Below are 26,304 nucleotides of genomic sequence, written 5' to 3'. Positions count from 1 at the left end.
TTTCCCAGCAGGCAACATCCACGCAATATGGGTCAGCTGATTGCCTCATATGACACAATTTTATTTTCAGTTCTGCATGGAGTAACTAGATAGACAAGCTACCGTAATATTTATCAGGATTATTTCCATGCCAGAGGGGAAAGGGACTATCATCTGCCACTGACCACATTTTACTGGAATAATCATTTAGAGTACGAGACGTTTACTTAAGAAATTGTAATGCTAGGTTTTTCCCCGATGTGCTTGAAACTGATCCGCAGCCTGCAACCGCGCCTGTTTGTCTAGTCCCCGGGTAAGGACTCTCTGTTCAAATATGTTTCTTCCTAAATTTTTATGGTCTCATCAAAGTAAATTCTCTGTTAAACGCGACCACATAATTGTAATTAAATGTACCTATTCTAAGATATTCTAGGCTACTTTGATTTGGTCAAAAAGCCATGCTATTAATTAGTTCGTCAACAACCGACATCCTCCTTACGTTATTATGCAGCAATGGTTTGGTGATTAGCTATGTAATATCTACTTGAAAGCTATGTAACGTCTATCTCTTACTGAGATATTAACATGCAGGACATTGTTTTTCAGATGTCCCGTGGACGTGTTCCGATACTTCTCTTAAGAGCCCATTAGTCAGCTATTTCGCAGAGACAACACAGCAAATATGACTCCGGAAGGAAAGTCTCTTCTGAACATCTTTATCCTGGGCTTTGGATTCATGTTCATGTTCACGGCCTTTCAGACCTGTGGCAATATTGAGGTAAGAAGAAACAAAATTCAGAAACTGGTCAAGACTCACGAAGGGACGGTCCACATGTCCGCCACAGATTACAGGGAATCCAAACTTCAACACGTAATGGAATGCGACATGTTAGCCCAGATTAATATGCTAAGTGAAGAAGTTGTCGGTAGTCTTATTTTTGTTATTCACGGAACTGCGTCATTGCCCGTCGTTAAAAATAAAAAGTATAAAAAATATCTCTGAATCACGGGTATTTACATATGCGGTATTGAGTACGCCAAGCTATCTCAGACCAAAGTAGCCATCTTGGTACAGTAATATGCGGTTTTGTTACTGTTGATAAATCTGTTCTTTCATTTCCCTGAAATGGAATGTTTCCTCTTTACTGAGGTAGACCGATGGAAACGTGTCATTGCCTACGGAATCTAGATTGACAGACAGCTCCCAAAAGCATTCAACGTGACACTTCTGACACAACTGATCCAAGCACAAAAGTTGTAGGACCTGTTAAACGCGCCAAGTCGGTATGCGCTCAGCCAGAGCTATGTTACATACAACGACATGCATGTGGTTGCACAGCAATTAACCATACGCAATGATGGGCCTTGTACTTCTCATCGGCGTTCATACGCTGCAGTGAGCGTTACAGAATATTTGCATGTAGGGCACAGATCAGGACATATACTCTCACTGCTGTGGTTAAATTCCTGAACGTACATGTAAGAAATCCAGCAGGCTTCAGTATTGTTGACTCGTTTGTGCTTTGCCTTTGCAGCAAACCGTGATAAAGAGTTACAATGACACAGATTTCCATGGCAGCGGTTACACCAGGTACGTTATATTCCTCTGTCACATGCATTTATAATGCACTTTTATGCGAGTCAGCAGGTAAGCCATACAGTTGGACCTCCTCCATGAAGACATCATTTACGGGTACTTTGATCTGTTACTGTATTCCCAGCTAGTGTAGTACTGTCCTCTCTAAACACGGTGAGTCTTCGCCCTCCAATTCAGATACAGTGTCCCTCCTTTCCAGTACCAATAATGCAACTAATAATAGTCCATGAAACGTAATTATCCCTAATTTGTAGAGTACGGTTGAAAAAAACAAAACAAAAAAAAACTGTGTTCCAGAACTCCATTGCTTTCAATTACAGTACTTTACGTTTCATTTAGCAGACTACCTACTGTGGTTGTTGCATCAGCAATGGGATGTTCAATGACGAGCATTCAAGTCCCCTTTATGTTATGATACACGTATAATATTTGCCATGCTACACCCTAAACGGGGGTTAACCCGACAAGGAGCTTTTTATTCAGAATAACAAAGCTGCACTTCCTGCTTGTTCCCAGTAAAATGGAGAGAAGGAATAGGGAAACGGATGGCGCATGACATACTGAGTCAGCCCTGGTTGGGTATGAATAGTGTTAGGGCCCTCCCGCACTGGTGCCTGGAATGAGGTTAGGTTCCAGTTGCTCAAAACTCATTTCATTCCTGAATGCAGGATCACTGCGGCATGTGATGCAGAACGTGAAATGACTGAAGGGTTGTGTGTGCGTTTGTGTATGCGCGTGCGTGCGTGTGCGTGTGCGTGTGCGTGTGCGTGTGTGTGTGTGTGTGTGTGTGTGTGTGAGTGTGTGTGTGAGTGTGTGTGTGAGTGTGTGTGTGTGTGTGTGTGTGTGTGAGTGTGTGTGTGAGTGTGTGTGTGAGTGTGTGTGTGAGTGTGTGTGTGAGTGTGAGTGTGAGTGTGAGTGTGAGTGTGAGTGTGAGTGTGAGTGTGAGTGTGAGTGCGCGTGTATGTTGATACATGCAGGTTTTGGGGGAGACCCGTCTCCCTGCCCAATATTTTTATATTAATTCACTGCTAGACTAGCTAGTGTGCAGTGAAACGTGGACTCCTTAACTAACTGAAGCCTCTCATGCCCTGGATGACTCTGTCAGCGTTTGTGTATCGCCCTGTGGAGCTACAGGCCACAGTGGGTACTGGCACAGTGTGATCCGATCCCAGTCATTTACCATTTCATTGTTTGATCTTGCCCCATTGAAGCCCCTTCCATTGGCAGTTTGAACTGACGGCGTTGAGCCTCACACTTACTGTCGGTGTGCCTTGTGTTCCTGCAGCATGGCCATCATTTACGGGGTGTTCTCTGCCTCGAACCTCATCGCCCCGTCCGTGGTGGCCGTGGTGGGACCTCAGCTCTCCATGTTCTTCAGTGGACTTGTGTACAGGTGAGTCGCTGCTGCTCAGGTTTCCAGCTCAGGGAAGGGTGCGGAGATCGGGACGATGCCACGTTACCCAGTGAAAACTCAGAGCGAGGGCCTGGACCTGATCGGGTGTTGACATTTTTTTCAAAAGTCAGTCTTCTAGAACTTGTTCATTTTAATTACCAGTCGTGATTGTGACATCAGCAATAGAATGTTCAATGAAAAACCTTCTAATTGTCTCATATTTGTGATCTCACACCTGAAGGGATGGAAGAATCCATTGCTGCGCTCCGATCACCGTCGTCAGTGTCAAATATATCCGATCATTCAATTGAAATGCCTCTGCTTTCTCCTCTCCTAGCGGATACATCGCCATGTTTATTCACCCTTTCACCTGGTCCTTCTACACAGCCTCTGTATTGGTTGGGATTGCAGCAGCAGGTACGATTATGATAACGGTGGTGATTGTGATTGCAGCCTTCATGCTGGCTCTGTATGTTGTGTGTACTCGTGTTGGAGGATGATGATGATGATGATGATGATGATGATGATGATGGGCTGGCTAAAGAACACTCGGAGAATTGAACATTTCTATTACTGCCTCTGAGGCCGACTTTAAAAAAACAAACTTCAAAATGTTCCTCTAATTCCTCTGTGTCTTATACTTCTTGCATTGTCTAATTCTGTTTCTCTCTCTCTCTCTCTCTCTCTCTCTCTCTCTCCCCCCCCCCCTCTCCCCCCTCTCACCCTGCGCCCTCTCTCTCAGTGCTGTGGACGGCACAGGGGAACCTCTTGACGATAAACTCCACCGATGCCACAATTGGCAGAAACAGCGGGATTTTCTGGGCTCTGCTCCAGTTCAGGTGTGTGTGCTCCCTGCGCTGATCACAGAAACACGCGACTGCAGCCCTCCAACCACCTCCTTGTTGATAACTCTCTTATGTCACAACCTGGACTGTTCTACTTCCCCCCCCACTTCCGGGAATTACTGACACGAATCATTGTGTTTTCTCTGCAGTCTGTTTTTTGGAAACCTTTTTATATATTTCGAATGGCATGGAAAATCCACAATAACAGGTATGGTCTTCAGTTTCTGTATTTTGGGTTCTCTGAGGGACCTCTGAGCAGGAATTAGTAGGCTGAATGAGAGGGCTCAGCTAGGGGTTACTGATGGGTTTTTTTTTCCTGCATTTGTTGGCGAGGCAGAGTTGATTTCAAGCCCTGGGTATGTCTGGAAGCGTAGGTACAGGAGGCACTTCCATTCTGTAAACGTTAGCCTGAATAAAACCTATTCAAAAAGGCTGTAGTGCTGTTTGGCTTCAGCGGGTGTATCCCGTGGAGGCGCAGTGTAGAGCTTAGACTAATTACTAATCAAACGTCCTCCTATTGTGCAACTGCATTTGTTTCAGACCCTTTTTCTGGAATGTTTCGCATGTGAGTGTTCTAGAACTCCGTTCCTTTCAGTCTCCACATGCTGATTGTGACATCAGCATTAGAACGTTCAGCTGAGAACGCGCTGGTGTCGCGTGTTTGTGACGTGTTTAAAAAAAGGGTTAAAATGACGCCGTCTTCCGCCCCGTGGTCTCAGATAAGGACCGTCAGACCGTGTTCATCTCGCTCACGGTCATCAGTCTGGTGGGCAGCTTCCTCTTCTTCCTGATCCAGCGGCCCGAGCCGGAGGCCTTGCCCCCCGAGACGCAGGACTCCCCGGCCCCAGTCGAGCACTCCGAAAGCAGCTCCGTCGTCGTGTGAGTCCCACAGGCCCTCCGGGCACGCAGGGTGGAGAGAAAAGAAAATAAAGAAAACGTATTGGCCTAGTTGAGGTGTATACGTGATCGTTTCTGTCTCTGAGCCTACTGGTCGACATTCACGGTCATGAGACACTCACATTCTCTTAATTTAAAGGCACGTGCTTCATTAAGTAAACAGTTTAATTTGCCACTGTACATTTCATAACCTATAATGTCCTGTGCTTTTAGAATCCACTTTGTATGAACTCTGCTAGATTTGGAGATGGTGTAATTAAGACTCTGCTGAGTAGGCTGGAGCTCTCTTCCTGGGGGGAAGGGGGAGTCTGGTTGTAATCGAGCGTCTCATCTTTTTTTATCTCTCTTTCTCTCTTTTATCTGTCTCTCTCTCTCTTTCAGAGTGCCACGGGGGCTGTGGTCTCAGGCTCTGGAAGCTTTCAGTAAGTCCTGGGTGGACAGACACCATTAAAAAAAAAAAAAAAAAAATCCCTGATTTCTTTTTTTTTTTTTTTTTTTTGACCTCACGAGCCCCAAACTCCTCTGAACTTGTTGATCTCTGCGATCCTTCCTGCTGAGGAGAGGTCAGACGCGTGACTCCTCCGATTCACATGACGCCGTTTCCTCAATGCAGACGCACCGCCGTTTTATACACTGTCCGTGCCGTCGGAGGACGGCCAGGTCAGCGTATTCTGGGTTTGTGCGTCTGCAGGTGCCCGGTCTGACCAGCAGGGGCTGCTAGAGAGCGATGAGATCGACAGAACTCCCCCTGCTGTCGCTGCAAATTCGTCGACACCTGGAAATCCTCCCAGGGCTAGATTCCTCTGTCGCCGTGGTCGAATCGGAAATAGGGCGTCGCGAGATTTGCAGCAATGGCCAAATTTAAAGACAGACACCGTCTCCAACGTTCAACGTGCCTGGCCCCCTGTGTCTGACTCCCGACTGTTCTGTGCTTTGCTTTCGCAGAAAAGGCCATCGAGCTGTCCGTCACCAAAGAGATGCTTCTGCTGAGTGTGTCCATAGCCTACACAGGTACCAGGAGCACCCTCAGCATGCACACACAGGGACCGGCCGGGAGTCTGTTCCACACAGCAGGGTTACCGAGTAAAACCTGGAACCCTCCTAAACATGGAGCATGGACTGAAGTAAAAAAAGAGCAGCTCCGGGTTTTACTTTGTGGAAATCGTGCTTTGTGGAACAGGCCCCAGGTGAAATGCTCTCAGTCCCAGGTTTTCATCAGGGGGTCTGTGGTACAGCGCCCTCCCGAAGCTAAGAAAACAGAAACCATACCAAGCCTTACTCCGCCCTCCCTCTCTCAGGATTTGAGCTCACCTTCTACAGCGGTGTGTATGGGACGTGCATCGGGGCCATGACGCAGTTTGCAGATGCCAAGGGCCTGATCGGCTTGTCCGGGATTTTCATAGGCATCGGAGAGATCCTGGGTGAGGCTTTGCGGGGGACATGCTAATATAAGAGCTGGTATATCAGAACTGGTTTTAACCCACTGAGGTGTGAGGTCACAAATGTGTGAATAAACGTTCTTAAGTGAACGTTCTAATGCTGATGTGTAACAGTCACTACTGGTAACTGGTAACACAGTGCATTCTAGAACACTGACTTACAATTCACTTAAGATTCTGATAAAAAACATTCCAAAAACCTACTCTTCAAAGGGTTAAAGGGCCAGGTTGGGATTACCAAAATATTTCAGATGGAAAATAAATATTAAAAAATGATCCCTCCCTCCATTCCCTTCTCTGTTCCAGAGAAAATATAGTCGCAAATATATTCAAGTAAGCAAAGCTTGTGACTAATAACAACGTGCGATTCTCTGTGCTGTCCTGCGGTGCGTGTCCAGGAGGGGGTGTGTTTGGGATGCTGAACAAGAACAGCCAGTTTGGCAGGAACCCCGTTGTGCTGCTGGGGCTGGTGACGCACTACCTGGCGTTCTACCTGATCTTCCTCAACATCGCCAGCGACGCGCCCATCGCTCCAGAGGACGGCACTCACATGCAGGCCTACATCACGCCCAGGTAACGGCCTGACGGAGGGAGGGAATGGGGGAGAGAGACGGAGGGGAAAAGAGAGGCCTACATCACGCCCAGGTAACGGCCTGCAGGAGGGAGGGAATGGGGGAGAGAGAGACGGAGGGGAAAAAGAGAGGCCTACATCACGCCCAGGTAACAGCCTGAAGGAGGGAGGGAATGGGGGAGAGAGACGGAGGGAAAAAGAGGCCTACATCACGCCCAGGTAACGGCCTGAAGGAGGGAGGGAATGGGGGAGAGAGACGGAGGGAAAAAGAGAGGCCTACATCACGCCCAGGTAACGGCCTGAAGGAGGGAGGGAATGGGGGAGAGAGAGACGGAGGGAAAAAGAGAGGCCTACATCACGCCCAGGTAACGGCCTGAAGGAGGGAGGGAATGGGGGAGAGAGAGACGGAGGGGAAAAAGAGAGGCCTACATCATGCCCAGGTAACGGCCTGAAGGAGGGAGGGAATGGGGGAGAGAGAGACGGAGGGAAAAAGAGAGGCCTACATCACGCCCAGGTAACGGCCTGAAGGACGGAGGGAATGGGGGAGAGAGAGACGGAGGGAAAAAGAGGCCTACATCACGCCCAGGTAACGGCCTGAAGGAGGGAGGGAATGGGGGGGAGAGAGACGGAGGGGAAAAGAGAGGCCTACATCACGCCCAGGTAACGGCCTGCAGGAGGGAGGGAATGGGGGAGAGAGAGACGGAGGGAAAAAGAGAGGCCTACATCACGCCCAGGTAACAGCCTGAAGGAGGGAGGGAATGGGGGAGGGAAAAAAAGAGAGACCGAGAGAGAAAGAGAGAGGGTGCTCTCTGTCTCTCTCAGTGACGGGCTGGTGATGGTTGAAGAACAGAAGTGTTACCTGCACTGTGAGGTTGTTTGTGAGGTTGTTTGTGAGGGTGTAGTCTCTCAGTGACGGACTGGTGATGGTTGAAGAACAGAAGTGTTACCTGCACTGTGAGGTTGTTTGTGAGGTTGTTTGTGAGGGTGTAGTCTCTCAGTGACGGACTGGTGATGGTTGAAGAACAGAAGTGTTACCTGCACTGTGAGGTTGTTTGTGAGGTTGTTTGTGAGGGTGTAGTCTCTCAGTGACGGACTGGTGATGGTTGAAGAACAGAAGTGTTACCTGCACTGTGAGGTTGTTTGTGAGGTTGTTTGTGAGGGTGTAGTCTCTCAGTGATGGACTGGTGATTGTTGAAGAACAGAAGTGTTACCTGCACTGTGAGGTTGTTTATGAGGTTGTTTGTGAGGTTGTTTGTGAGGGTGTAGTCTCTCAGTGACGGGGCGTGTCTCTCTCAGCGTTCCCGTGGCGCTGCTGTGCAGCTTCCTGCTGGGATTGGGCGACAGCTGCTTCAACACTCAGCTGCTGAGCATTGTGGGATACATTTTCCGCGACGACAGCGCACCTGCCTTCGCCATCTTCAAGTTCATTCAGGTCAGTCTACGTGTCTGTAGTTATGGTGTCTGTAGTGGCATGACTCTGTGTGTGTCTGTAGTGACATGGCTCTGTGTGTGTCTGTAGTGATGGTGTCTGTAGTGGCATGGCTCTGTGTGTGTCTGTAGTGACATGGCTCTGTGTGTCTGTAGTGATGGTGTCTGTAGCGGCATGGCTCTGTGTGTGTCTAGTGACATGGCTCTGTGTGTGTCTGTAGTGATGGTGTCTGTAGCGGCATGGCTCTGTGTGTGTCTGTAGTGACATGGCTCTGTGTGTGTCTGTAGTGACATGGCTCTGTGTGTGTCTGTAGTAATGGTGTCTGTAGTGGCATGGTTCTGTGTGTGTCTGTAGTGGCATGGCTCTGTGCGTGTCTAGTGGCATGGCTCTGTGTGTGTCTGTAGTGGCATGGTTCCTGTGTGTGTCTGTAGTGACACGGCTCTGTGTGTGTCTGTAGTGGCATGGTTCTGTGTGTGTCTGTAGTGGCATGGTTCTGTGTAGTGTTTTCTGTGTGCCCCTAACGTGCTGCTGTTGTGTGTGTGTAGAGTAGTGTCTGTAGTGTAGTGTGTTTTCCATGCCTCTCTAACGTGCGGTTGTTGTGTGTGTCTGTAGTATAGTGTTGTGTCTGTACTGTAGTGTGTGTTTTCCACGCCTCTCTGACGTGCGGTTGTGTGTGTCTGCAGTCCATCATGGCCGCGTTGGCCTTCTTCTACAGCAACTACCTGCTCCTGCACTGGCAGCTGCTCATCATGGTGGGCGTGGGCTTCCTGGGAACGCTCACCTTCTTCACCACGGAGTGGCTGGTGACGTGTCGGCACCAGGACTCCGACTACGACAGCATCTGAGCCGCGGCGGGGAGCCAGAGGACCAATCCGGCGTGGGGGCGGGGGCAGGGGCGGGGGCCTGCCGCACTTATATAAACACCCCCCCCAGCGTCACCAGCCCTCCCCGGGGACAAACATGGCGTCCCGCGGGACAACCCGAGAGGAACCACTTTCTTTTTGTTTTTTGTTTTTTTTGTTTGTTTTTTTTTTTTCCCACACAAATCCAAATCCGAGCAAATCAACGCCGCTCACGAGATCTCCTTCACACCATTTTTTCCAGGTTGATTGTAAATCATTTTTCAGGGTCAGCGCAACGCGATCGGTGTTCTATGACAAAACAGCCATGATTTCGACGATGAGTAAAAAGTTAAAATTCACATTTTGAAAATGGCCGTCCCCTTCCGCAGGAGAAAAGCAAGAATGCACTCATATGACAGGCACTCAAGTGGAAGACACTAACCACACCTGCTCGTTGTCAGAAAGTAATATGCGTCAAAATGAGTGAGCCAGTTTAATTTTTAAACTCTTTTAATTACACCGAATCTCATTGCTCATTATCAGCAGTGTTGGCTTCTGTTTTTGTGCAGTTTTGGTTCAGGCACTCTGCCAAGGACAAAGTGGTTTCTGAGGCAGGAAACAAGATGCTGCTGTTAAGGAGTGTAATGTCAGGAAACATGAAAAGGCCTTACATTTTTATTGGCTCTTCACAAAGTGGCCCAGAGTTTCGAAAAATCGTTACCAAAGATTTTTGTTTTTGGTTCATAATCTGGCCTGTTGCGTTAGTCCGTTTACTTGTTAACATGCTTAACAGAACTGGTCGAATGTTTCTTGAGATGAAAGCAATTTGAATCGAACAACAAAACTGGCCCGGCCTTCAAGAATGTGCCAAACGACGGCCGTTCCCTCGCTGTCAAAATGTAGACCCAGGATGCATTCATGTGACGCTTGTGAACTTTTCTCCCGGTTCATAAAATTCTGTACGTGTGCGAAATGCACAAGCATGACAACGAGGCAGCTGGCTCCTACCTGCACCGGAATCTTCAGAGTGGGGGCATTTACTGACATACCTCTCATTTCTTTGGAATGTCTTTCTTTCTTCTTCATGTTCTCTGGTACAAGAAATGGCATATAGATTATGAAACTACAGTGTAGAATACCCAGTATACCAGGATGTCATGACGCTTATTTAATGTCACCCTTTACCTCACAGTGAAAGGTCTTTATGGTCCTCTGGTTTGTGTATCACTGAATGTAGACACATGTTTGCATGTTAGAATCAATGAGGATTATTATCTGCTGCACAGAAAATCCGGAAACGATCTGATCTTCAGAGAAAATGTTCTCTTTGAGGCAGTCCTCCAGAACTAGCAGAAGACTTGAATTCAGTTTCTGGTACAGGTGAAAGGGAAAAAGACACAATGAATTGGACTTTGAGGGACTCTGGACAGATGCAACTTGTTTTATAATGATGTCTGCTCTTGAACTTGAATGTACAGTACCTTCAGATTAGCACCACAGTTTTCATTCTTGATTTTTAAAAAATGATTATTCATTATTCATTTTTCTCTTTAGTGGCAACATTTATAGTAAAATAAAATAAAGAACACAATTTAAACAGAAAGAGATTGTACTCTTCATTGTAAATGTGTGCAACACCGCACATTCATCTACGTCATCTGTTTTTACTGAGTCAGATTTATTTATTACTAGTTTCATACATGTTATGTTCAACTGTAGTGCGTAACCTTTACCACTAGTAGGCTATTGAACTTGGGGGCAAATGTAAATTCCTGCATATTGTTCATTTTTCTTAGTATTCTTTCCTGTACGCTTCCATTGTATTTATACGTTTCTGCGGCGTTTCCAAAAATTCAAATGTATCATTCCCAGAAACTGTAATATAAGTATCTATAAATACATTTACGCTGCTAATGGCTTATTGCTGATAACACGTAATTCGTTTTCAGATTCAATGAATACAAGCGAGTTCACCTTTGCATACCGCAGTTTTTCATGTTTGTAACCTTAGTAAGCTACACTAATCGACCTACTGTGAGCATGACGAATTCCATTTCCGGCGTACATTGTTTGATGTTAAAATTCAGGTATTTTTCAAACCTCTAATTACCTGTCTGAAAGTCGACAAATATTTAAACGACCAAACTCGAGCTGACCCCATCCCAGCACTAGGGTAATCTCAAGAGTTGAGAGGCGGCTACGTGGTTGCTAAGCAACCACAAACGCTTTGAGTCACATTGCTGGGAGCGCAACGTTTTGCGATTGACTGATATTTCACCCAATTAAAATGGTTAATTTCCTCACACTCATTGCTAGAGCCAATCCGCGTCCACGGTAGGTGTGCGAGAACAGGAGGAAGGTAACTTGGAACAAATTCGGAGCAATTTGCTATAATCAAGGCTGATGGCGAAAGGCAAGGGGATTCAATGCGAGAAAGACGAAACATGAACAGACTTTGATAAGTAACCTTACAATAGTTTCAGTTTGTAACGAAATGACATGTAAACCGTTTTTGATCTCAACTTTATCGCTAAATTGTGCAACATTTTTTAACTTAATGAAATCATTCCGAAGAAATTAGTTAGTTGCTTATCTAAAAATCACACTCGCCTATAAACTGTATTATAGGCGATACAGGCTAACTGTCTTTTTCGACCTTTGTCCTATTCCAGCTATCCTATAAAACGTAGTTGTTGTTTTTTTGTTGTTTGTTTTTTTGTTTTTTGATAGCCCGAAAATTATGAAAGGTACGAACGTTATTTGGGATTTATAGCCTATCGCTCTGTCATTTTCATTTTAAAAGCTGTTACGAGTACTAACTGGGTCGTTGTCATGTCGGTCGCAATCAGCTTGTTTGACTTGGTTAACCTGTCGGTCGGTACGCCTGACGTCGGGGCGGTCAACTTCAATGCATTGCACACCCTCCTCCACGCAGTCGTGAAGCACCTGGATATCCAGAATGTGACCGCGGAATGGATGGGAGAGAACGGGGGCCGCAAACCCCCAGACCCTTCCCAGCAGATGACCCCTCCACGGGGGAAGCCCAGCCCTTACCATCATATGGAGGGCAAGTTGAGAGAGATCGAGAGACAGATTTCCGCTTTTGAAACACTTCCCAGTGCGACCGACCTCCTAGCTCGAACCGGCTCCGGCACCGGCACCGGCACCGCACCGGTCAGCGACATGTGGCAACTGATGCAGCTCCACAGAAAAGTGCAAGCCAGCGAGGATGGCGTGTCCAAGGTAACTTTTCCCTCTGACTGCTGCATCACTTTGCCGGTGTAGTTGCACCATCTGCTTGTATGTATATGTTCTTGTTCCACGATGGGACAAAAACATTACAGTGTTCTTGTTGCCGCACACCCTAGTGTACGCTCTATCGCAGGTTACCCTAAAAGAAACGATGTAATCATATCCAGCTTTAAACAATAGGAGGGTAAATCGCGTGACACACGACACTTTTCGCGGTGAGATTATAATAGTCAATCAACAAAGACTATATGGTTTCAAAGGCTGTACACTTCGCCTTGTTGTGAGAACTGTGAACACGTCCTGCTTTGTTTCTTTTTATGAGAAACATTAATCTTTTATTAGTTCTTAAAGTTTAACAATGTTTAACAATGACAATGGCTTACAGGCCCCAGCCTAAATGACCTGTCTGTGAAGTTATGGGCCAAAGATGTCCTTAACAACACTGTTTGCCTCGGTGCACAGATAAAATTAAAATATGCGTGGAGTGGTATCGTATCCTGTTATGTTTAGGAATGCCGCCAAAAATCATCAATACTTTATAGTGCATTTCTCAGGCGCTAAGAGCTTCACAGAAATCAGACGCAATTTAAAACGCCACGTCTGAATTGACGTGTGGAATGTCCACCCTGTAACGGAAGGAGTGTGGAGCCGAATGAGTTCCGAGGACTTGGACGACGGCGAACAGGAAAGTCTTCAAAGCTTTGAGTGCGGAGAGAGAGCAAAACCGTGCGACGCGATCTGGCGTAGTCACGAAGCTGCCCCACCCCTTGCCGGCCTCTTTAGGCTCTCTGCTGGGGGCCGCCAGCGATGACGGAGCCGCTCACAATGGCCTGCGCTCGCCCGGTCGTCCTCTCAAATGACTCCTCTTCTCTCTGAATACAGCGCCAGACGAGGCTCCTGCCAACGGAGACGGCAGAACACACCTTCACCTGAAGGACAGACAAGCCCCTCCTCCCAAAAATTCTGACTAAATTAAGTGAAATTCACTTCCATTACATTCGGTTTTTTTTTTTTAAGGTGACTCTTTTATCCAAAGCGACTTACAATTGATTAGACTAAGCAGGAGACAATCCTCCCTGGAGCAATGTGCGATTAAGGGCCTTGCTCAAGGGCCCAGCAGTTGCACGAATCTTATCGTGGCTACACCGGGGCTTGAACCACTAACCTTCTGGGTCCCAGTCATGCACCTCAGCCATAAGACAGAACCAGCCACTTCTGAATGGCCGTGTTGTTGTTGAGCTGTTCCCCTGCTAGCAGACTCAGCAATGCCTAGCATTTGAACTCGCTAACCCACCAATGCTCCTGTTTACACTGTACAACACTCTCAGAAAATAAGGTTCCAAAAAGTGCCTAAAAAGGTACAAGCGCTTGTCACTGAAGTACCTTATAGGTACATAAAATTGTACCGCTAACCAGGAATACTATAATTCATGTGTACCTTTTTGGCTTGTAAAAGTGAGTCATTAGTACCCGAATAAAACCTTATTGTGATTTCAGGGTACTTCTGAGAAATGTTCTTCTCAAATGAAATAAGAATAGTCAGCCTACCTCCACTGTTCCATTTCTGAGAGTGTCTCTGACCCCCCTGGCTCAGTGCGAGTGTGGCAGTATGTAATGTAGACTAATGGGTGTGTTACACGGGTGAATGTACACCGAGTTAATGAACGTGGGACTGAGATGGGCAGCGATCTCTCTGTTCCTCTGTCCGGGCTTGTCTTGTGTACTGTGTGGTATAGAGTATCTGTGCTTCTGTGTGGAGCTATAATTGATCTCCCCTGGGGGGGTCGCGAGACAAATGGGGCTCAGGTGTTACTGGAGCTGGCTTGTGGGGATGGGGATGGGGACAGGGACGTGGGGATGGGGGGGGGTACAGGTGCCTCTTTATATCCATCTCAATAATTCATCTTCCCATCCGGAATGCTCTGGAGTCACTGTTGAATGGGAGTAGCTAAGTTACTCTCATTCAACTAGTGGCTAAGGTACATGACTGGGACTCGCATGGCTGGCTGTTCAATCCCCGGTGTAGCCACGATGAGATCCACACAGCTTGAAGGGCCCTTGAGCAAGGCCCTTAACCACACACCGCTGCTGTGGGGATTGTCCCCTGCTGAGTCTAATCAAAAAAAGTGGCAGCTAAATGACATGTAATGTTAAAAATGCGGTGACCCTCTGCATGGGGCTGCCCCGTGAAAGGAGTCCACGCCTACAGCCGTGTCTCTCAGGTCTTATTCAGGCCTCACAGCTCACCTGCGACCTGGACCGACTGTTCATACCAGCGGTGTTCATTCCGGGTCCTGGGGGACCGCCATGTCTTTCTTTTTGCCTTAAATGTCCCGTATTGTGGATCATGAATTAGTTGATGGTGCCATAAAAACAAGTATCGAAAGCGCAATCTCCAAATAACTCAACACAATCCGTATGAATAAAATGTGAATTTAAAACGAGACAACGCTAAGATATGCTCGTTTACTTCAGCACAGATCGCACACAGCTTGTTAGAGCTAGCCAGCCAATCAGATCAGAGGTTCATTGATATCATGCCTTGAACACTAAGTCAGTTTCTTCCTGAAGCTCTTGACATGCACTGGAGAATGGACATGTAAAACTGGATAGAGATTGTTTTTGGTACTTAAAACCACTCAAACGTTGCCTTATGGACATCAGGACCAACATTAAAACACTGGAAAGGTGTACAATATTGGACCTTTAATATCTGCCACCAGTTCAGACCCAAGAAACCAGGTGAGGTGAGTAAAATTTGTAATTAACTGCTTGAAATTAGTCAAATCAGTGCTGAGTAACGACAAAAATCAGCATCCCCTGCGGCTCTCCAGGACCAGGAACAAAGAACATCCTGAAGCTTATACTACGGGTCTGACTGCCTGATTGGCTGTTGTTACTGACACTCGGGGAAAGAGGTGTGACCTCATAGATGCATACCTAGGGTGTCGTTAATCCATTATAGTCCTCACATTGATGGTGATTACTGACGGGGACTGTGTGTTAAAACAGGAGCTTTGCAGTCAGGCTGTGTGTCGTTAAGTACTGAGTCAGGAGAGGGACTCACTATCCGTAATAAATACGCTGTATCTGGGTGTGTCCCACTTGGATTGACCGCAGAGGGGTTGGCAGATCAGAGAGAGGTTTCTACCCGCTGATGAGGGAACCATCTACCCGCCTCGGTGGAAAAACACAAGGCATTGTTTGGTCTGTCATTAGCTGGTAGTTGGCAGGTAAATGTTTCATCAGCAGGATTAATATTACATAAGGAATGTGGGCAATCGATGTTTGTATCTGACCGTCTCTTAGTGATGGCTGGGAGGGGTAAAGTCATTAAGCTCCTCGGGATGGCTGCGTACGACATCTGTCATTGGACCATTCGGCTCCACAGGTCAAAGTTCACTTCCTCAGCTGTCAGCTTCATTGGTCCCTCCAGTCAAAGGGATTTCTTTTTTTCCTCTCTCTCTATACTTTCAAGTGTCGCAACCCCGCTCATTATCTCTGGAACTAGACGGACATTATGTCTGGTACTAGACCGACAAACAAACATCCGGTCGCGAGACAGTTCTGGTCACAACAGTCTTTCAAAGCGGGGGGGCTTGGTGGTGGGGGGGTGGTTCCCCTCTGCAGGATATAGAGGATGTAGCCATGGAGACGGTAAACAGTGCTTTCTGGGACATTAATTACATGTCCTCCGGGAGGGGGGGGGCAGAGAGGATTTATAACAGCATGGGTTCCTCTCTTATTGAGCCCCTCCCTATCTCCCTGCCCCAGAGCAGGCTGGGAATGCGTTAGAGATCTGAGGGGGCTCACGTACAGAGAAGGTCAGCGCGTAACAAAGATGTCCGCCTCCGCTCAATGTCCCTATTTCGCTGTTGTGATTTAGCACCTGGTTTGGAGCAAAACCCCTCACTCACCAGAACATCAGACATAAATAACTAAAGAAAAATAAAAGCCTGTAAAAAAACTGTATTTTGGGCGGAGTCCGGTCTAAACGCAGACCCGGGTTTTTCGGTGTGGGTCGGCGGGGGCGGAAGGTGTGATTTGTGAGGGGCTCTGACCCCCCCCCCCCCGGCCTCCCCCTCTCTCAGGCCATGGCGCTGATCCAGGAGCTGCTGAAGGAGATCCGGGACCTGAGGGCGTCTCGGGACGGCCTCCAGGACGAGGTGCGGGGCCTGCACGAGCAGATCGCTCAGGTGCGTCTGCGCCGTGTCCCCGTCTGCCCCGAACCGCTGGTCTGGGATCAGCCCGGTTCATCAGGGGCCTGTTCCACAAAGCAGGACCACTGAGTTAGCTGGGTAACTGCACTGAGTAAAACCCACAAAGGATTACTGAGTTAGCTGGATAACTGCACTGAGTAAAACCCACAAAGGATTACTGAGTTAGCTGGATAACTGCACTGAGTAAAATCCACAAAGCAGGATTACAGCGTTAGCTGGATAACTGCACTGAGTAAATCCCACAAAGCAGGACTCCTGAGTTAGCTGGATAACTGCACTGAGTAAAACCCACAAAGGATTACTGAGTTAGCTGGATAACTGCACTGAGTAAAACCCACAAAGGATTACTGAGTTAGCTGGATAACTGCACTGAGTAAAATCCACAAAGCAGGATTACAGCGTTAGCTGGATAACTGCACTGAGTAAATCCCACAAAGCAGGACTCCTGAGTTAGCTGGATAACTGCACTGAGTAAAACCCACAAAGGATTACTGAGTTAGCTGGATAACTGCACTGAGTAAAATCCACAAAGCAGGATTACAGCGTTAGCTGGATAACTGCACTGAGTAAATCCCACAAAGCAGGACTCCTGAGTTAGCTGGATAACTGCACTGAGTAAAACCCACAAAGGATTACTGAGTTAGCTGGATAACTGCACTGAGTAAAACCCACAAAGGATTACTGAGTTAGCCGGATAACTGCACTGAGTAAAACCCACAAAGCAGGACTACTGAGTTAGCTGGATAACTGCACTGAGTAAAACCCACAAAGGATTACTGAGTTAGCTGGATAACTGCACTGAGTAAAACCCACAAAGGATTACTGAGTTAGCTGGATAACTGCACTGAGTAAAACCCACAGAGCAGGATTACTGAGTTAGCTGGATAACTGCACTGCGTAAAACCCACAAAGGATTAATGAGTTGGCTGGATAACTGCACTGAGTAAAACCCACAGAGCAGGATTACTGAGTTAACTGGACAGCTGCCACTGACACTCACTAATGACCAATAAGGGAGGAGGTCAGGGGTCATCGAGGTCAGCCCTATGCACTAAAGCCATGTGTCTGTGTACATAACCCGGATACTCATTCAGCCGCCAGCGTGTGTCCTGCTCTCAGTGTGACTGAGGGATGTGCTGTCCGTCTCCAGCTCCACGTGGACAGGCTGAAGGACAGAGTCACCGCTCTGGAGAAATGCTCCCACCAAGTGGCCAGTCTGGAGAAGGACATGGTGAGTTTAAATTTACAGTCAAATTCACAAACTTGAGCGAAAGTGGCAGTCTTAAAGGTACAATAGGTAAGATTCTTGTGTTAAAGAATTGTTACAAGACTATAAATCGCTTCCTATCATTGAAAAAGGCTGACTGACATGTTGACTGACCCTCTGGGTTTAAAAATGTGCAGTTGACGGACCGGCACTCTGTACAAAAACATCGTATAGCTGTACAATAATTCAAACTCATTGGTTGAAAATTGGTTCAAAATGCCACAGCCAATGGCATGAGGAGGGGTTTCAATGTCAGCGCGTTCACAGAGAAGGGGGGAGGGATAAACAGCGTTGTGGTTCGAGGGTGTTTGTTGCTGCCGTTCCTCTCGTGACCGTTAGAAGTCAGAAACGACCTATTGTACCTTTTAAACAAGTCCGTTGTGTGTTCGCATTTGTAAGGCTGTGCGATCAGCGCAGTCTCCTCTCCCAGTTGACAAACTGGCCTAAAGTCTGTGGTGCTCACTGTGCAGCGGGAGCTGCAGGAGAGGCTGGCGGGATGCCCGGACCGCGAGGAGCTGACCCGCTTCGTCGGCTGGGACGTCCTGCAGGGGGCGCTAGTGGACCCGCAGGTACCGCCCCGAAGCTTCCCTTCATCTCACCCTCTCAGGTGTCAGGTCACAAATATGCACTGCAAAAAAAAAACACAGTACAAGTATTTTTAGTCTTATATTGAGACCTAAAATTTATTTACTTTTTTCTGTCTTTACTTTTTTTTTGCTGAATAAGATTAATGAGAAAATATTGCCGGTGAGGTAACAGCTTTACCCGTTTCAGGATTTGCCAATGGAATAAGAAGATTTTACTTGTCAGGCAAACTGTGATTTAGAACAAGCTAATATTTTCTACGCCTGGTAACTGAAAGCAATGGAGTTCTAGAACACTCACTGAGAATTTTGCAAAAATATTATTAAAAAAAACCCCTGCTCTTCGAAGGGGTAAGAGGGTCCTTTGAGAGCCACTCATTCACTCACCTCACTCACTCACTCACTCACTCACTCACTCACTCACTCACTCACACACACACTCACACACTCACTCACTCACTCACACACTCACTCACTCACTCACTCACTCACTCACACACTCACTCACTCACTCACTCACTCACTCACTCACTCACTCACTCACACACTCACTCACTCACACACTCACTCACTCACTCACTCACTCACTCACTCACTCACTCACACACTCACTCACTCACACACTCACTCACTCACTCACTCACACACTCACTCACTCACTCACTCACTCACTCACACACTCACTCACACACTCACTCACTCACTCACTCACTCACCTCACTCACTCACTCACTCACACACTCACACACTCACTCACACACTCACTCACTCACTCACTCACTCACTCACCTCACTCACTCACTCACTCACTCACTCACTCACTCACTCACTCACTCACTCACACACTCACTCACTCACTCACACACTCACACACTCACTCACTCACTCACTCACTCACTCACTCACTCACCTCACTCACTCACTCACTCACACACTCACACACTCACTCACTCACTCACTCACTCACACACTCACACACTCACTCACTCACTCACTCACTCACTCACTCACTCACCTCGCTCACTCACTCACTCACTCACTCACACACTCACTCACACACTCACTCGCTCGCTCACTCACTCACCTCACTCACTCACTCACTCACTCACTCACTCACTCACTCGCTCACTCGCTCACACGCTCTCTCGCTCACTCGCTCTCTCGCTCGCTCGCTCTCTCGCTCGCTCACTCACTCACTCACTCACTCACTCACTCACTCACTCGCTCACTCACTCACTCACTCACTCACACACTCACTCGCACACTCGCTCGCTCGCTCACTCACTCACCTCACTCACTCACTCACTCACTCACTCACTCACTCACTCACTCACTCTCTCACTCACTCACTCACTCACTCACTCACACACTCACTCACTCACTCACTCACTCACTCACTCACTCACCTCACTCACTCACTCACTCACTCTCACTCACTCACTCACTCACTCACTCACTCACTCACTCACTCACTCACTCACTCACCTCACTCACTCACTCACTCACTCACTCACTCACTCACTCACTCACTCACTCACTCACTCACTCACCTCACCTCACCTCACCTCACCTCACCTCACCTCACACACTCACTCACTCACTCACTCACTCACTGGCACTATTTCAGCTGAAGTTCACATGGCAGGGATTTGATGACCATTTGTTTGAGCAGGTTTAGTGTTGCGCACTGTTGTTTAGCCTGGATGTTTTTTTTGTGTGTCGTCCCCCCAACACCCTTCAGGACCTTCCCCCTGTGTCCCGCGCCTCCCCCCCGGCACGACCGGAGCTGGGTGGCGGGGGCGGAGGAGGGGGCGGGGGCGGGGCGGGGCGTCACCAGGAGACGGTGGCAGCCCTGCGGCGGTTGGGCGGGCTGGGGCAGAGGCACGAGGCTCTGGAGGACAGGGTGGGCCTCCTGGAGGAGGCCAAGGCCGACCTCGCCCAGCTGGACCAGCTCCGCGACATGCTCACTGACGTGGGTACGCTGAGCTCCGCCCACCGGGGGGGACAGCCAATCCAGAGCTGTCTCTCTCTCCACACAGACTGAGGCAGCCGACAGGAGTCTGTTCTGACTAATAAATACACACACACACACATACACACACTACACACACATGTACACACATTACAAACACACACACACACGTACACACGCCACAAACACACACACACACACGTACAACCACGTACACACGTTACAAACACACACACACACACACACACACACACATACACACGCTACAAACACACACACACACACACACACACTACACACACACACGTGCACACATTACAAACACACACACACACACATGTGCACACATTACACACACACACACACACACACACACACACATTACATATACCCACACACACAGCACACACACATGCACACATGACAAACACACACACACACACACACACGCACACGTGCACACATTACAAACACACACGTGCACACATTACAAACACACACACACAGCACACACACACGTGCACACAGCGCACACGCACATCCATGCACGCACTTTTGCATTTTTGCATCAAGTATGAACTACATGTGATTTAAATAGCACATGTAATTGGATGCACCCCACACTCTGGTGTTGAGTCCAGCCCATGCCATCAGCCCACAGTTGGCCATGGCATCAATCAATCAGTCATTCAGTCAGTCAGTCAGTCAGTGAGTTAGTCAGTCAGTCAGTCAGTCAGTCAATCCAATATTAGAGATGAGAATTTGGTCCTCATTCCCCTGATCCTCACACCCCTGATCCCACACCCCTGGTCTTTCTGTAGCTGGCAGGGAGATTCCGGCGGACCTGCTGGAGCAGATCGGTGAGCTGAGGACGCTGCTGGACAGCCTGACCGCAGAGAGAGACAAGGTGAGAACATAGGCACCTGTATACACACACACACACACACACACGCAGACATGCACCCACGTGTGTGTGTGTGTGTGTGTGTGTGTGTGAGATGAGTGACACTGTTATCAGAGCTCATCACTGATGAGTAACACTGTTCTCAGAGCTCATCGCTGATGAGTAACACTGTTCTCAGAGCTCATCGCTGATGAGTATCACTGTTCCAGAACTCATCGCTGATGAGTAACACTGTTCTCAGAGCTCATCGCTGATGAGTATCACTGTTCCAGAACTCATCGTTGATGAGCGACACGCAGGCGGGCATCCTGCAGGTGCGGTCGGAGTGTGAGAGGCTGCGAGCGGAGTGTGAAAGACTCCGGGCGGAGTGCGAGAGGCTGCGGTCGGAGTGCGAGAAGCTGCACGCCACCACCTCCCGCCTGGCCAACGAGCAGAGCCAGAGACAGCAGCTCATCGAGGTGAGAGACGCCTGTCCTTATTCGTTACATCACAGCTTTTTAGCTGATGCTTTTATCCAAAGTGACTTGCAGTTGATTGGACTAAGCTGGGGACAATCCCCCCTGGAGCGATGTGGGGTGAAGGGCCTTGTCAAGGGCCCGACCGCTGTGCGGATCTTAACATGGCTACACCGGGGCTTGAACCACCGACCTTCTGGGTCCCAGTCATGTATCTTAGCCTCGGGGCAGCCTGTAGCCTAGTGGCGCACGCATCACGCATGACATACATTTATTCTATTTAATTATTATTATTATAATAAATGATTCTAGTCTGTGGCATCATTGATCATATTTTCCTTGGCTCAGCAACTCTCCAAGACGTTGGAGGAGGTGGAGGAAAAGAAGGCTGACAAGGACCATGTGGAGATGGAGATCGACGTTGTGAGTCAATCTTAAAACCAGCTAATGGCACAAAGCTAATCGCACATGGGCTAACGGCACACTGCTAACGGCCCACAGCTAACCACACATGGGCTAACGGCACACGGCTAATTGCACATGGGCTAACGGCACACGGCTAACCGCACATGGGCTAACGGCACATGGCACATGAGCTAACGGCACATGGCTAACGGCAGTCTGCCCCCTACAGAAAGCAGACAAGCAGGCCCTGGAGGCGAAGGTCAGCCGGGTGCAGTTTGACTCCATGACGGAGCAGCTCAGCACCATGTTCCAGGACCTCCTCAGCAAGGTCTCCGGCCAGGAGCAGGACTGGCACAAGGTCATCCAGAAGATCTCCACGGAGATGGAGAACAAGGTGAGAGCAGCTAGCCTTTTTATTTAAAATTGCAAATAAATCCAGAAAATTAAAGACAAGCTGAAATGGAGGACTAGCTTCGGCGTTATTACGTATATGCGAGTGAAGTAAGTATTTTTAGGGCAGTTTTTTGAAGGGCGGGGAGTCGAGTTGACTGACACTAAATGAGAAGGGAGGACCTCAAATGAAGATGCACACCGCGACGGCCAATCCTGGGCTTCTTCTCTGAAGGTCATGTCCTGGTCATGCTGAGAGACGGCACTCACTTGTGCCACTGCGGTTGGCTCCAGTGAAGGTGTTTCAGTCGCCCTTTTCATGTCAAGTCAATGGTAAAAACTCAAAGTCAAACTTTTTTTTTTTTTTTTTCAGAGGAAAAATGTAATCGCAATCTAATGTCTCCCCATGTGCCGATTTTCTTTAAGTTGTTCTGTTATTAGGACAATACCGTAATATTATGTGGATGAATCAGGGACAGGGACCTCTCTCTCTCTCTCTCACACGCTCAGTGGAGGAGCCACACCGGCTTCCCTGCTGCACAGTCTCTTGCTCTGAATTGAACAAAATGGCGGCGCCAGTAAACCTGTCTTCCTGGGCTTCAAAACACTTTTCACCCGTGGATAGTCAGGGCGGCCTGTAGCGTAGTGGTTAAGGTAAATGACTGGGAGACGCAAGGTCGGTCGTTCTAATCCCGGTGTAGCCACAATAAGATCCGCACAGCCGTTGGGCCCTTGAGCAAGGCCCTTAACCCTGAATTTGCTCCAGGGGAGGATTGTCTCCTGCTTAGCCTAATCAACTGTATGTTGCTCTGGATAAGAGCTTCTGCCAAAAATGCCAATAATGGATAGTCAGTGGGTGACGTGCTGGGCACTTGGACAATATATATTTTTTGCCAATCTTTGTTGAAAATCAGGTGAACTGAGTGGCTGAACAGGACTGTGAGTCTGCCAGGAGGGGGCTGTAGAGCCACATGTGGGAACCTTAAACGAAGCATGAGCAAACCTACTTTTACAAATAACTGTCCTCTCCTGCCCAGGACACACAACCCCGTGCTCCATCGTGAGAGCACGCCTATAAACATTTAAGGAGAAAGAAAAGAGACACAGTTTTAGGAAAGGAGGGAGCCGTTATAGGATCACAGATGTGTGATTCGAATGTTCATGACTGAACACTCTAATGCTGATTTAACCATCGCTGCTGGTCATACAAAGCAGTTCGAGAACACTGACTTCTTCGAGAAAATTGTTCTCCAAAAGGTTAAGGTTCTTTCAAAACCAATAATTAAGCTGAAATTCACATGGAATGAGTAGTTAACGATATTAGTGAGCAGATTTGGTGTTTTGAACTTAACCTACTCTTCTTAGGGTAAAAAAAAAAACGAACAAACAAAAAACAAAATAAAATTTCCCCGTGGATAAACCTGAACAAAATATCGAGTCATGTGCCACTAATGGCTAACTCATGTCGCGCTCCAGTATTCTGCTGTAAGGCACGTTGTGCTGTATGCTCGAAAAAGCGCAACACAAATAAAGTCATTATTATTATTATTACATATGCTCACAAGAAAGGAACCATTGTCTCAGTCACGGGGGGAGGGGGGGACATAAAAGGCTGTCGCGACCCGTCGGCAGCCCCGCTGTCGTCAGAGGAGCAGAAGCCCCCCCCCCCCCCCCCCCCCAGCACGGGGGGCCCTCTGACAGGGCGTCCTCGATCCCAGTGGCGGTCAGAAAGGTGACCCGCAGTGGTCCGCAGAGTAAGATGGCGGCCGGGGGGGGGGTTTGCCGTTCCTCCGCCGGGGGGGACCGGCTCTGCCAGGGGCTATTTCTGACCCGCGCTCGTGAGAGCCCCGTACCTCATGACCCAGATTACTTTACGCTGCGGGGAACTTGAGAACCGTGTGCGTCCATATCATAATAACCTGCACGTAAACTTTAAAAATAACCCGAGGCGCCGCGTGTGTGAATGTTCCAATTCTGCTCTGCTCTGCTCGGCTCCGTATGCTGCAGTCATCTCACTTGTGTCAGGTTATTAGTTGCCAAGATTGTGTGACTTTTTAATCAGTTTAACGGATTAATCTACAAGGGTTCAAGGGTTTTTATCTGTGTGATCACTCTAGCACTTGGAACTGCACTTCCCTCTTGGGTCTTTCAGTGCACTTGTACCTGGTTAATGATTTGCACTTTATTGTACTCTGGATAAGAGCGTCTGCTAAATGAATGTAATGTAAAAGTCCATCTGATTCTGATCAAATTTTTAAAGCTGCTCACGTGAAACACAATATTTTAATACAAATAATCCTGAGGTCAAATTAGTTAACAGTAGCATAAACGGTGTAATTCCCTGTAGGTACGCTGTGAAATCCACATTCAGTTTTAGTCAGACAGGGTCATGATTGATTGTGCTTCCAGCAGGGGTGCACAGCAAGGGCCCACCCGCTTCAGGATTTTGACCCGACTTCTGCTCTTCATGATTTAATGAGCGAAATAATGTCTTGAGCAGACATTTCTATATGCACCAGCTACAGCTGCAGACTGCAATGTATCGTGAAGGTTTTACTGTGCTGCAGTAAGGAGTTGTGCACCCCTAGCTTACACGTACTGCTGGCAGACAGTAACCAGCTGAACCGGTACGTTTTGGCTCAGTCTCATAACCCCTGCAGCTAAACCGGTACGTTTTGGCTCTGTCTCATAACCCCTGCAGCTGAACCGGTACGTTTTGGCTCTGTCTCATAACCCCTGCAGCTGAACCAGTACGTTTTGGCTCTGTCTCATAACCCCTGCAGCTGAACCGGTACGTTTCGGCCCTGTCCCATAACCCCTGCAGCTGAACCGGTACGTTTCGGCTCTGTCTCATAACCCCTGCAGCTGAACCGGTACGTTTCGGCTCTGTCCCATAACCCCTGCAGCTGAACCGGTACGTTTCGGCCCTGTCTCATAACCCCTGCAGCTGAACCGGTACGTTTCGGCCCTGTCTCATAACCCCTGCAGCTGAACCGGTACGTTTTGGCTCTGTCCCATAACCCCTGCAGCTGAACCGGATCGAGCTGGACCCCCTGAAGCAGCAGCTGGAGGAGCGCTGGAAGACCATCCGCCGGCAGCTGCAGGCGCCGCCCGCCCCGGACCTGGACGACGCCGCGGGGATCAAGAGGTGAGAGGAGCGGGAACGAGTGGGGCTCAGACAGCACACCGCCAATAACCTCTATCCCTCTCTCTCTATCCCTCAATCCCTCTCTTCCTCTATCCCTCTATCCCTCTCTCGCTATCCCTCTCCCCCCTCTATCCCTCTATCCCTCTCTCTCTATCCCTCTCCCCCCTCTATCCCTCTCTCCCTCTATCCCTCTCTCTCCCTCTCTCCCTCTATCCCTCTCTCTCTATCCCTCTCCCCCCTCTATCCCTCTCTCCCTCTATCCCTCTATCTCTATCCCTCTATCCCTCTATCTCTATCCCTCTATCCCTCTATCTCTATCCCTCTCTCCCCCTCTCTCCCTCTATCTCCCTCTATCCCTCCCCCTCTCTCCCCCTCTCTCCCCCTCTCTCCCTCTATCTCCCTCTATCCCTCCCCCTCTCTCCCCCTCTCTCCCTCTATCTCCCTCTATCCCTCCCCCTCTCTCCCCCTCTCTCCCTCTATCTCCCTCTATCCCCCCCTCTCTCCCCCTCTCTCCCTCTCTCTCCCCCTCTCTCCCTCTATCTCTATCCCTCTCCCTCCCTCTCTCCCTCTATCCCTCTCCCTCTCTCTCCCTCTATCCCTCTATCCCTCTCTCTCTATCCCTCTCCCCCCTCTATCCCTCTCTCCCTCTATCTCCCTCTATCCCCCCCTCTCTCCCCCTCTCTCCCTCTCTCTCCCCCTCTCTCCCTCTATCTCT

General features: G+C 48.5%; 2 protein-coding genes across 2 annotated transcripts in view; both read left to right on the top strand.

Annotated features, from left to right (window-relative positions):
* Positions 1-20: 20 nt before the first annotated feature.
* mfsd11 (major facilitator superfamily domain containing 11) lies at positions 21-10,595 on the top strand. Its single transcript, XM_061223490.1, has 14 exons — positions 21-292; positions 586-757; positions 1,515-1,570; positions 2,862-2,969; positions 3,307-3,386; positions 3,712-3,808; positions 3,964-4,022; positions 4,534-4,693; positions 5,093-5,133; positions 5,657-5,722; positions 6,010-6,132; positions 6,549-6,723; positions 8,018-8,153; positions 8,834-10,595. Exons 2-14 carry the CDS (start codon positions 662-664, stop codon positions 8,993-8,995), a joined length of 1,359 nt encoding a protein of 452 aa, XP_061079474.1. The 5' UTR covers positions 21-292; positions 586-661; the 3' UTR covers positions 8,996-10,595.
* An 809-nt stretch (positions 10,596-11,404) lies between these two features.
* The window catches only part of LOC133115024 (glutamine-rich protein 2), a 20,526-nt gene continuing 5,626 nt past the window's right edge, over positions 11,405-26,304 (top strand). Inside the window, exons 1-10 of the mRNA XM_061224730.1 lie at positions 11,405-12,235; positions 16,336-16,440; positions 17,615-17,695; positions 18,202-18,300; positions 20,057-20,291; positions 21,109-21,194; positions 21,464-21,649; positions 21,995-22,069; positions 22,281-22,445; positions 25,471-25,589. Of these exons, the coding sequence (XP_061080714.1) occupies positions 11,825-12,235; positions 16,336-16,440; positions 17,615-17,695; positions 18,202-18,300; positions 20,057-20,291; positions 21,109-21,194; positions 21,464-21,649; positions 21,995-22,069; positions 22,281-22,445; positions 25,471-25,589 (1,562 nt within the window). The 5' untranslated portion in view covers positions 11,405-11,824. The remainder of the gene's footprint in view (positions 12,236-16,335; positions 16,441-17,614; positions 17,696-18,201; positions 18,301-20,056; positions 20,292-21,108; positions 21,195-21,463; positions 21,650-21,994; positions 22,070-22,280; positions 22,446-25,470; positions 25,590-26,304) is intronic.

This window comes from Conger conger, chromosome 16 (genome assembly GCF_963514075.1).
Source record: "Conger conger chromosome 16, fConCon1.1, whole genome shotgun sequence".
NCBI lineage: Eukaryota > Metazoa > Chordata > Actinopteri > Anguilliformes > Congridae > Conger > Conger conger.
The sequence above is the reverse complement of the archived record's forward strand: the minus strand, read 5'-3'. Positions and strand labels throughout refer to the sequence as shown.